General features: G+C 33.2%; 1 protein-coding gene across 1 annotated transcript; it reads left to right on the top strand.

Annotated features, from left to right (window-relative positions):
- The first annotated feature begins 3,386 nt into the window (after nucleotides 1-3,386).
- On the top strand, nucleotides 3,387-11,541 carry LOC147286594 (serine/threonine-protein kinase 12-like). Its single transcript, XM_086242442.1, has 12 exons — nucleotides 3,387-3,522; nucleotides 3,616-3,894; nucleotides 4,607-4,699; nucleotides 5,274-5,357; nucleotides 5,715-5,806; nucleotides 5,934-6,054; nucleotides 8,133-8,212; nucleotides 8,935-8,997; nucleotides 9,285-9,373; nucleotides 9,451-9,539; nucleotides 10,572-10,684; nucleotides 11,363-11,541. The coding sequence occupies exons 2-12, from the start codon at nucleotides 3,631-3,633 to the stop codon at nucleotides 11,478-11,480; spliced, it is 1,206 nt and encodes a 401-aa protein (XP_086098568.1). The 5' UTR covers nucleotides 3,387-3,522; nucleotides 3,616-3,630; the 3' UTR covers nucleotides 11,481-11,541.
- The last annotated feature ends 1,183 nt before the right edge of the window (nucleotides 11,542-12,724 follow it).

Below are 12,724 nucleotides of genomic sequence, written 5' to 3'. Positions count from 1 at the left end.
GCGGTATCACCTGTGGAAAGTCACGGTGTCCTCGATTGGCGCGGGGATGAAATAGTTCTCCATAAGATGTTCGTGGCCAACTTCCCTATCGCAGTGTGTGTAACGATGATTTGAAGATGTACCGCCATGCCTTGGATGTCCGGCAACTATAGTATGACCTATGGACATAATCATACGCCCCACCATCTCACTACTTTCTTCTTTCCTATCATAAGCACTATCAGAGTCTGACTCTGAAGAGGAAGATGAATACACGTATAAAAAATTCATCTTTGTGTTTATGGAATAAGATATTATCCTAAAAATATAGTGAGTGTAACATGATAAATATAGTAGTATTTATAAAGAAGCCATAGACTTTCGAGATAAAGATTGAATGATCCACATTCATTTGCTTTATGATGGTATAGTCTTTTCATGTAGTATGATTGGGTAGTCTTGTACAACAGTAGGTCTGCCATGCAGTAATGGCAACATGCATTAGTCATACCAACTATTGCATAAATAAATGTTTATGCATTAGACTTCCCGCAATAATGGTGGGTGTCCAATGCTAGGTGGGAAACGCTAAGATTAATTAACAAATATATTAATTAACAAGATTAACATACAAAATACAATTTAACGGAAAATGTAAACTTGAAATACTTAAAATACAAACAAACTTCAATTAAAAGCAAATATTTCAAATACAAACCTAGTTCAATATAAGAAAAAAATGCAAACATAAATCTAAGTTGAATTCTAATTGTTAGGCGAGTACTCCTGGTTTGACTGATTGAGGTTGAAAAGATCTAGGTGGTATCTAGACGGAGTGTACTCCGAGCTTTGGCTAGCCCGCATCTGCTCTTTACTATGACTTCAGCTTGTTTTTCCTCCCAATAAACTTGTTGCATGTCATTCATCTTGGAAAGGTCTTGGACCTTGGCCCATTATATTATGTTCCTCTCATTCTAGCTGCCTCTCGGTCCTCCGCCTCTCGGTCCTCCACCTCTCTTTTGCTTCCTTTATTGCATCTATTTCTTTCTTAGTATTATCTCTGACCTTTCTTTTGTATGAAAATCCTTAAATTTTTATTGCAATCATCAACTGCCTCAACCATATGAACTTGGACTGGTTCAACTGCCTTGGACTGCTTTAAATGGTTTTCATGGTGGCCTTGGTCGCGAAGGACCTATTGGTTGAAATGATGGTGGATCGTCGTCTTCTGTAAGTGTTATGGTCGGACCAGCATTGTCACTCTCAAAAGTGTCAAACTCGTCGGTGTTGGGCGTCTCTGATTCACTCAACCAGGCTGGAGTATTCGCCACCGCATACTTTGCACATTCCTTTAATTGGTCCCAAACATGTAAAAATGTAAACTTTCTTCCAGTCCTGCCCTCAAAAAATCCAAGTGCGGTCGCAAACTACAATCATAAAATTAAATAAATATGATTGATAAATAAATAACCATAAATCAATCATAAAATTAAATAAAAAATCGCAAATTAAATAAGTATGCTTTGATTGCATATTAAATATGCAAATTAAATATATATGCTTGATAAATAAACAACCGTAAAACAATCATAAAATTAAATATATATATATATATGCTTGCTAAATAAACAATCATAAAATTAAATAAATATGCTTGATATGCTCACAATTAAATACCAATAAATAAATAAAAAATTACGTCGTTGACATCATTTGCACCGCTTGGGTGCATTTGCTCGGCCTTCATCAAAGAACCATCAAAATTAGTGTAATCCCGCGCAATATCTTTCCATCGTGATCTATCTTCGCCAATAGCACGCACGGTTTCACCCTCTAAGTTACGTTTAAAAATTGTGTAAATTTCATTCCAAAGCATGGTTTTTCTTAGGTTAGCACCAAAACAACCATTGGGAGTCCTCTCTAGCTACGCCTTCATTACGGCTTGATCTTCACATGGCGCCCACCATTTCCTCTAGGGGCCATGACAATTATTTCAAAAAAATTTTGTGTAAATTTGGTATCAAAGATTAATGTTTGTGAAGAAAAACCATGAGAGAAGCATGATATATATATAGGATTTTGGGGAATATGGCCGTCGGGGGGTTTGGGGATTTTTTAAAAAAATTTATGAAATTTTTTAGAATTTTTTCGGGTATTTTTTAATGATTATTTTTTAAAAAATAAAGATGGTGCGATCTGGACTGTTGAGTATCAACGGTCCATTAATCTGGGCCACCCATTTCAAAATCGGGCTTAAAAAAAAAAAAAAAGATAAACGGTCATTTAATCCGGACCGCACATCACCAACAGTCCTTTGCACATCACCAACGGTTCTTTAATCTTAGCCGTTGGTGATGTGCACAAAAGGGTGGGCGCGCAGAAGGACAAATGGAGTTAACATATGGGGCCCACGCTGGCGCATGTGTCAGTCCGGCCCTTCTCTCTCTCTCTCTCTCTCTCTCTCTCTCTCTCTCTCCTCCTTTTGTTGTCATGTGGGTGGGCACTCTTCATTTTGGGTTCTCACACAAAATGGATCAAAGTGTGACCTTGATCTGGGTCACACTTTGGGTCTCCATGGTTTTTGGGTTACAATTTCTGGTTCATAGTGGCGTGTTGTGACTCATTTACGATGGTTTTAAGAGAGAGATAAAAGAGGAAGAGAATAAGAAAAGGGTTAAATACAAAAATGGTCTACGAACTTTACAGTGAATCTCAATTTGGGCCACTAACTATAAAAAGTGTCAATTTGATCCACAAACTTCCCAAGTTGTATCAAAATAGTACAAATGCTAACTTCTATCCTAAAATTAACGAAATTAGTCATATGAAAATGTGATAAACGGACTGAAATGCCTTTGAAAATGTGGTCACTTGCTATGCACATGATCAGTTTTTGTTAAATTTTTCGATGACAATTAACGTTTGTACTGTTTTGGTACAATTTGAAAAATTCGTGGACCAAATTGATACTTTTTATAGTTAGTTGACCAAATTGAGATTCACTGTAAAGTTTGTGAACCATTTTTGTATTTATAATTTTAAGAAAGACAACCTGCTGAGAAGGACACATTAAAAAAAAAAAAAAGACATGATTAAATTTGGACCATGGGATTAAATTTTGGACAAGCAATATTAAAAAATATAAAAGTTTAGATAGGTTAAATGAGAATTAGATTATGATGTATAACTGATACACTGTCACATGGTATAACTAACTAATATGTTAAAATATGAGTGAAAGTTAATTATATCGGTTATACGGAATAATTTTTTTTGGATTACACGAGAATTGAATGGTTTCTCTATTATTACTTGTTTGGTAATTATAGCTTAAAAAAACAAAAAAAGAAATTAAAAAATTAAAAATAAAGGTCGTTATGCCCAAAGCCTCCATCATCAGTATGACCGCCCATTTTCCCACCAAGAAACGTCACTGGGAAAAGATGGTCTACACAGTTCACGTCCCTCTCTTTTTTCCTCATAGGCGCCCTCTGTTGCAGCTCTTCTCCTTCAACCATCAACAGCCCAAGAGTCCGAATTTCGGTTTTACAACTTAAACCCTTTATTTCAATTTGAACATTCAGTTTCATGTTGCTTTGGTTTTCCACAAGACTGCATGTTTCATTGTTTCCACAGGTTTCTTGAGGCTCAATGAAGACGATGGGTGAGATGCTCCGAGTCGATTCTTCGGACGATTTCGACATGCAACTGATTGGGAAGTTCTTGAGTTTCGCTTCGAGGGGCGACAGAGTTGGGCTGAACCAGATGCTGATCAAAGGCATCTCTCCTGATGTGCAAGACTACGACAACAGAACCGCGCTGCACCTCGCGGCGAGTGAGGGTCACACGCCCATTGTTGAGCTTCTTCTGTGCTACCAGGCCAATGTTAATCTCAAAGATCGATGGAAGCGAACTGTAAGAGCCCATTTTCCCATTTGGGCATTTGGTCATAAAACTTTAGCTTAACATTCTCATTTCTCAACGTAACTGGTTGATTTCGTTATCTTGAAGTAGCTGTAACTCTTTATCAGTTTACTTCTTTTCATTATCAAGAATTAGTTTGTGATTAGAAGTCATTGAATAATAGAGGCCTTAAGATTTAAGAACAAAATTTTTGAAGTCATTGAACAAATGACATATATGCTTTGGGATGCATAGATAATGTCTGAAAACAATATCACACTGGCTGAAAGGAACTGATTTTTGAGAAATCTCGGTTTATGTATGGCTAAATGTCATCTGCAATTGTTTTCAGAATAGTGTTACTATTTTTGTCCATGCTGGATATATTTTGTCTAAATGGTAGTATATTAAACTGATTTATCACAAAATAAATCAGGTGTTAATTAAATCTGTCATTCGTTCCACTATATATTGATCCAATGAGAAGTGACTTGTACAAAATTACTGGTCAATGCTCTGGTTCACAAAGTTTACATCATACAAGTAGTCATATATAGAAATCTGTTGTGTTGCTTTAATGAATTAAACTTTTAACGACATCTTTCTGTTAAGAGTCAAGAGTTCTTTTATTGATAGTTGTTTGCAATCTCTCCTCGTTAATGTTATTGGAATGAGTTATTAGGATTAATAGTTATTGATTCTACTTTTTATTTTTAATGTCAAGCCCCTGACAGATGCAAGACTCTATGGACATCGAGATATATGCAGGATTCTTGAAGTAAATGGCGGAAATGACTTTACCAATGATCAATTAATGGTAATTGAAATATAAGTTTAGAGCACATGTACAGTGAAACCCAATGTCTGCTTTAATTCTAGGATCAAGGCTTCCTGAGTGACTCATGTCCAAGTTTCTTGTCATACTTATTTTATTTACATCTGAGGTAATGTCAGCATTGCCTGATTCCTTTGCTGCATGCTGTGTAGCGGGATACTGGAATTTGAACCAGTCCAGATTAAAGAAAGATCAATAACATTTCAGAAGTCTGAAACTTGCATAGCTAGCTTTCCGTTCAGTTTGTGGAAGGAGCCATCTGTTCTTGGTATAATTGGTTTTGCCATATGGGCCTCTTCGAGGCAATATTCAATATGATCAAAGGTTCACATAATGAATATTAGTAAAAGAAATTGATAATTGATAGCATTTCCTATTGGCTGTGATTTAGAAAAGTTATCATTAAATCTAGGTCAAATCTCATTTAAATAACATTAACTGAGACAAGGCATATAATTGTTTTACGAATTGTTTTAAGTGGAAAGCCCTTTGTAAGAGGGTGAAAGTGTCCTCATATATATTCTGATTAATTTGTCTTCATGAATTTTTTGCACAGACAGTTCGACATGAACACGATTCAAATGATGTGAAGTTTGACATGTCAGAATTAGATACAGAGACCTCATCATCGATTCGGCAGGTATACCAAAGATGAGAGAGATAGAGAGAGAGAGAGAGAGAGAGAGAGAGAGAGAGAGAGAGATTGGCTGATGTTTATACTTATACTTAAATTTTCTTTTCATTTATTATAGTGGGCTAACATCTGTATTGGGAAACTTCCAATTTAGAGAAAACAAATTCTCCTTTTGTTGAATTATAGAGATCAGCAACTAATAAATCATGTTATCTTCTATAAATGGGTTTAGCTAACTATTAAAAAATTGATTTGATTATAATAGTATGTGAGATATTGTTATTCCTTCTAGAGTATGTCTACCTAGTAACTTCTCCATATGAAATCAATTGGTACAAATGCTATTGTTTTATTAATCATCAGGGTTCATTTGGTGAATCTGAAAAGGTCAAATGGCGTGGAACTTGGGTCGTTAAAACTGTTATCAAGAGACACATATGCAATCCTGTAAAAATGTATGCTTGATCTGGACTTTTTCCTTTCTTGGTTTCTAAGTTTAATCATTTGTTTCAGTCAGTGAGTTTACGAACAAACTTTGGACAGGTTAGATAATAGTAGCTTTATGCTTCAATCTTGATGCAGGATACTCTCTGCTAAGGATAATACTCTCCTACGGGAACTTAGACATCCCAATATTTTGCAGTTTCTTGGTTCAATTGTGCAGCAGGAGGACATGGTTTTGATTACTGAGTATCTACCAAAAGTATGCCATGCCATGAATCAACTAAATTGCTGTTATTAGATTGCCTTTAGTGGTTTTGTTCTATCTTGCATATTTGGGAAACGTTATTTATGCTTTCCAGTTCTCGAAAATATTCTTCAAATGTGATCCTCTATATACTTCATAGCGATTGTAATAATGAAAAAAAATCTTATTGAACAAGTAAACTTAGAATGTAATTAAAAGTTGTGGACATATAGAAGGCTCTATTTTACGGACAAAATTAGATTTGTATTATGCCATAAAGCACTGAAGTTTCACAATGTTATCTATATATGATACTTAAACATTAACATTTAAGTCTGATGATACTCCTTTGTCTGCCTTATTTCTCTATGTTCATAGAAGGCTCAGATCTGTCAAAGCAGGTGCTAGAAGAAGAGATGTGGATAAATCCTAATCTTCACCATTGTTACATGATAGTTGACTGCATTGAATAATAAAGTTTTACAATTGTGGAGCGTCCATGACATATACTGATATACCATTGCATCATAACAATGGGCAAAGATGCTTCACTGAAAGAGTAGTATACATAAAGCATTCTAGCATACTAGCCAAAATTTTATACTCACACACTCACAAACACATGCACACAGAGATGTGGATAAGGTCTTAGCATACCTAAACGAAATTTTATATATATAGACAATTAGACACACAGAGAGGATCTCCAAAGTAATTCTATAGTCATAATGCATTTTCCTTGTTTTTTTTTTTTTTCTTTCTTTCTTTTCTTTCTTTTCTTTCTATATTGTTATAGTGGATGATGATCTGATTCTTGATAACTTGGATATTGTGAAGTGTTTATTAGAGGTCTTCTTAAATTACTATTATTTCATATGGGTCCCTTTTGGTTTCCTTAACAGAATGATATCTCTTACAAGAAACATATAAAGAAATAGAAAATCATGGTTTCAGTTCATTAGTATTACTTATTAGAGGAGATGTGTCTCTAATGAACTTGTGCGGAACATGCCACTATTGGTTTCCATGCTTAATCTGTTAAAAAAATGCTATTTGACCATCTTAAAAGATGAAAATAAAGTTTGTGTAAAATATTTCTTTCCTTTGTGATCACTCATATATGGTCCTATCATGGTTCCCTTTGCTTCTGTCATTTATTTCTTGTAAAACAAGATTTTTGCATTTCATTTTCATTTAGTACTTATTTTGCAGCTCAAACTTAGTTTTACACGTATTGGTCTTCTTGCATATATTAGTAATGAGTACAGAAATATACCTACTAATTTATTTTTTTAAGATAATGTAAATGTCATTTAAATGCAAGTCATTTATTATATTTTGTTTTTGTGGGCTTGCAAGTCATAACAGTTTATATATCATTTCTGGCTGCACTAGTCCTATATGTATGTACTTGTGAATTGTCATATATCAGCAGTTTGATTGCAAGCAAGTGGATTTGCATGGCTGACCCCTAGTAGCTAGGATTTAAGGCTTTCCTAGGTTAAGTTCATTTTGTACAACAATTTATAATTTAGACTCTATTGCTGGATTTATCACTAGTAATTGATTGTTAATTTGTTATTGTACCTTAGTCTTCAGGATGCATATGAAATGCTCCTAATGCACATTATAAGTACTTCAAAACACCAATAGGTGTGAATGGAAAGTAGGGGACAAGAGTGGGAACCACAAAGAGCTTACAAGTTTTTTGCTACTCTTGATTCTTTGATCATGCCACAGTTTTTTCTAGTAATTCATGATATTAAGAGCATTATTGGAAGTAAAAGGACATATATGCAGTAATTCAGTCAGTCTCAATGAATTTCATTTGTTTTAGTATAAAATGATATTTAGAAGTAAAACCATCTCCTATGTTATACATGAGTGCATATAAAAGCCATTTTTGTATATAAGGTATAATTCAGTTATTTTATGTTATCAAGGTCATTATTCTCATTCATTTTTTTCTCGATCCTCTGTTATCCATGTGATGGTTGAAATTTTGAATTGGAAATGGGAAGCCACTTTTAATGATCAATCCATATTTCTCATTTCTTTTATCTTTCACAATTTTGATTTTTATGCTATTCTAGGGTAACCTGGAAGATATTTTGAGGCAAAGAAGTCGACTTGATTTGCCTACTGCTCTACGCTATGCACTTGATATTGCTAGGTAACTTCTTTTGCTGCTTTTCAGTAATTGGATTTGGATCCTTATTGTATTGATAGTATAAGATCCTAACTCCTAATCCTAAAGAGTTTAGTCAAGTCACTTCCCTCATAATTCCTTTTGTTATTTGAAAATTTTCTACCATTCAATAGTTTCTGTTTATTATTTATTATTATTTTGGGAATCTCATATTTGATTTGATAGTAATAACACCTGATGATTCTTTATAAAATTAAAAACAAAAAAATAGAATTTCCCATTGAGGACCCACATTATTACAAGGGATTGGGTTATGGCTGTGTGGGGTGACTTTAAGATGGGACACTCTCAACCAAACCTCAATAAAATATTTCTGCTCTCAGATTAGTCATTCGGAGCTTTAGTGGAAAGGGATCATTTTCGAGATGAGTCCATAAGTGTTAATATTGTCTCATAGTTTTTCTCACGTCTTCTCCCTTTAGCCAATAAGGTCTGAACTCTTAATCATGTATATTGGCCATGTGCTATACAAGAAACATAATTTGTAATTCAGTCCTTGTTTTACAGAAAGCTGTTGTTTGTAGCTTTCATGCATGTGAGTTATACCATATAGAATTCCAGAATTGCATTACATCTAAAGACAGGCTTCTAATTCATACACATTTTTGCGAAAAACTGTCAACTTCTTCATAAGTTAACAGATGAAATAGTGCATTTTTTATTTTAATATGTAAAAGAATTTGCAGGGGAATGAACTATCTTCATGAACACAAGCCCTGCCCAATAGTTCACAATCGTTTGGGTACCAGGTAGGCCCTATTCCAAAACTCATCTATATCTCATGTTGTATTATGCTACAAAAAAAATAATTTAAATATTTAAGCTTGATAATCCAAGAGAAAAAAATATGTCTTCTCTCTCCATTGGTTACTTTAAATTCCCAATTTGCTAAACATTTTTCGTGAATTAAGTTTATGCCTTAAAAAAGTTATATGATCTCTTTGTCTGGTACTATTATATGTGATCATACATGCTTCAATAAATCTGTCATCCAGTATGATGATGAAACTAGTCCTGTTTTTCCATTTTGGAGTAGAAACTTGTTGCAAGATGAAGGTGGACACTTGAAGATCGGCGAGTATTGGGTTCAAATGTTGTATGAACAAATTAACCCAGATCAAAATGGTTGTATATGGCATCTAATTCCATTTGACTTTGTTTTCGACATTTCTTTTTTGTTTCTAATCAATTTCAATTTACAGGTCAAAAAAGTGATGATCCCTGTTCAATTAGTAATCCATCAAAGGAAACCGAGATAGATATTCGTACATTTGGATTCATATTTTATCAGGTACATATGTTTATATTTGGATTTACTATTTTACTTGACATGGCCTTTTTTTTTTCGAAACGCTTTGCACTAGAAAATCTTCCTAGAATCCAAACAAATGCATACCTCAAAAAGCAAGTTGAATTGGTCAACCAAAAACATTCTAAGTTGTATTTTGTACAGGCAAAAGTTGATTAATATTGACCAGCAAACTAGACTACAATATAAATCCCAGTCTAATGGATAACTGCCTTAAATCCATGCAAATTTTATAATTTTTAATAAAGAGCCAAATTCAAGGTATAGGTTGTTGGAACTATATTTTTCAGTACTGGAAAGAAATTGTTTGTAATTATGTGATGACATTGGATAGTAATTTATTCAAGAGTTATGCTATATATGTCCAACTCCAACTCATAATGATTTCACACAATATACTAGTTATGAGAGTTATAACTTATGGATCATCCACTGCTTCATCTTCTGTAGCTAACAATTGTCTTTTGGGTATAGATGGGGAAGATAATGAAGATATCAAAATGTATTGCATACCCATATCAGTTTTAATTAGTACATTTTGAATTCATCTTGAGAGTGTGTTAGCTGATATAAAATGTTGAGCCCATTTCATTTCTGTTTAAATTTTTGAGGTAATTGGTCGTTTAGGATGGTATCAGAATCAAGCCATTGTTGGGTTTAACTCTCTCATTGATTTTTAATTTTTATTAACTTCCTATTGATATAAGCTCCACATAAGCACAAGCTTGTCTAAAATATGGAATTTGTGGCCATTAATATCTATACTGCAGCTATTTCTGCAGACATAAACCCACTATTTGTGCTTACCAACCACCTAAAGATCAGAATTTTGTCTAACTTTATACAAATTACAATAACATTGTTTTAGTTCGTCATGACAATGTTCATTAATTTTGGGCATTGGCATACTAATATATAGCTGCCGATGTTTATCTAGTATATTCACAATAACAAGATTGACAAATTCCTCAAAGCAATTTTTACATTATCTTAAATTTGATCTTTAATCTACAGATGCTAGAAGGAAAGCACTTCCTGACCAACACGGACTCTGACATCATACATCTGGAACCTGTTGATTTTAAACTGAAAGTCCATTTAAGCCGATGTTCTAATAGAATCCAACAGTAAGTGTCATATTCTTTTAATCAATTCCATTTTACTTCTTATTCGTATGAAGAACATAATTTTTTGTTCAATTTTGTTTTAAAAGAACCTAAAGAATGTGAATTATGCTTCTTACTAAAGTGTGAATCAGGGTGTTATTATCTTTGTACAGGGTTTTTTTTTTTAATCTTTGTCATATCTCATCTTTAGCTGCCTTTGCGGTTTTATAATTTATGAGTTCATTAATCCAATTAAACTTGGATTGAAGCCCTAAATTTTCGTCCGATAATTGGAGATAATAGAGTTGTAGCTTTGGCAGATTGATTGCATGATTTGCATCAAACATGTTGGGAATCCAATAGTACATATTATAAAAATACTTTTGTTCATTCAAAAGTGTCAATCAACGTAATTAGCTCATAGAACTCGTGCAAACTAAGAATGGGAAAAGCTTAAAAGGGTGGCACCGGTGAGGTGCCAGTCAATGCCCCTTAAGTCAATTCAATGCTGAATGAGAGAGAATTTAGGAAAAAATTTAGTCTCACCTATTGATAAAAGTGTTTGTATAACTATTATTTCAAGATTCATAACTATGTTCATATATATTTGTTCTCTATTCAATTCATTTTGTCTACAATATGTTTCATCTTTTAACAATTTTTGGTATTGAAGTGTTGGTATATGTTTTCCTTATGCAGGTTGATAGAGCATTGTACAAGTAATGATCCTTCTGAAATACCATCATTTGTTTCTGTCATAGAAATCCTAGAAGAGGAATCATTGCATTTAGGGAGAGCTGCATGCCCAGTTTGTTGAGTGCATTTACAATGTAGATGGACAGGAATGCACCAATAAGAATTTAGTTTGTCATGAAACTGCTTGCAATATTCTAATGTACTCAAACAATTTTTTTTTTCTTAACTAATATTTGCAGTGTAATACTAATACCTAAGAACTAGGTTCACGGAAAAGCCTATGTAACTTGGATATATAAGATTGTCTTGTTAATTTATTATATTTTAGTAATTATAAAAAATCAGAATTTGCTTGATGCTTAATTTATTTTAATTGTTTTTCAAATGGGCCTGAGGCTTAGTCATAAAGGAATAAATCTTAAATTAACATTTGTTTTGGGTAGACGGCAGTTTGATAAATATAAGATTTCATTCTTATACTCGGTTATATGCTTATGCATACTCTTAAAAATTTGTTCTTTTCACATGTGAATGGGATATGAAAGGGGAATTTATAAGAGATATTTGGAAAACTAACCCAAATTTAAGTTAATTAAAGAATTTTAACCTTTTTTAATTTTTTAGAAATTTGACCGTCGAGAAGTGTTCTAACACCCCTTGAGCACTACTCAATAGAGTTCAAGCACTTATGGAAGGGAGGTAGAATACTACTTGAATGTTAAAATTGTAAGAAATTTTAAAAAGGGTTAAAAGTCATTAATGGAAATCAAAATAGGTTTGTTTTTCAAATTTCTCAATTCAAATACACAATGAGTCTCCTTTTCTTATTTTCTTTTTCAAACACATGTGTCTCCTTAGGTTTATCATTCTCATTCCCTATGAGTGCACTTATTATGGTCTTATTGACTTGACTGCGTGTCAATAAACATTTCTATTTTGGTTATATTAAAGGGAATCGAACCCTGAATCTAGTGTGATCATAATCTTTTTTCCACCCAGACACCCACCCTCACTACTTGGGCTAATCCCAAGAGCTTTCAATAAGCATTTCTATATCTTACTCACTAAAGGAAAATTGTAACTCTTTTCAACTTTGTTTTAAGGAATAAATTACATCCTATCTTTTTTTTTTTCCCAATTGAGAGCTGTTATATGAACACCTCCTACATTCTCACTACACACCCTTCAACTTTCTAATTTCCAAAATAATAAATTAGCATAAGATGTATGACAAGAATCCTACTTAATCTCTAGTATACATATTGTTAAAATGTAACAATAAGGTAACATTTGTAACTTCTAGGTTACTTAGCTTATTTAATTTAGTTTCAGTGCATTTTTTTTTATTTGTTCATTTTGAATTTT

The sequence above is a fragment of the Dryas octopetala genome, chromosome 4, assembly GCF_963921425.1.
Source record: "Dryas octopetala chromosome 4, drDryOcto1.1, whole genome shotgun sequence".
NCBI classification, from domain to species: domain Eukaryota; kingdom Viridiplantae; phylum Streptophyta; class Magnoliopsida; order Rosales; family Rosaceae; genus Dryas; species Dryas octopetala.
Note: the sequence above shows the minus strand (reverse complement) of the source record. Positions and strands in the feature narration are given on the sequence as shown.

Coding starts and splice junctions, on each gene's coding strand:
- LOC147286594 (XM_086242442.1), top strand. CDS start 3,631: ATGAAGACGATGGGTGAGATGCTCCGAGTCGATTCTTCGGACGATTTC. Junction 5,807..5,933: donor ATATGCAATCCTGTAAAAAT/GTATGCTTGATC, acceptor ATCTTGATGCAG/GATACTCTCTGCTAAGGATA. Junction 8,213..8,934: donor TATGCACTTGATATTGCTAG/GTAACTTCTTTT, acceptor AAGAATTTGCAG/GGGAATGAACTATCTTCATG.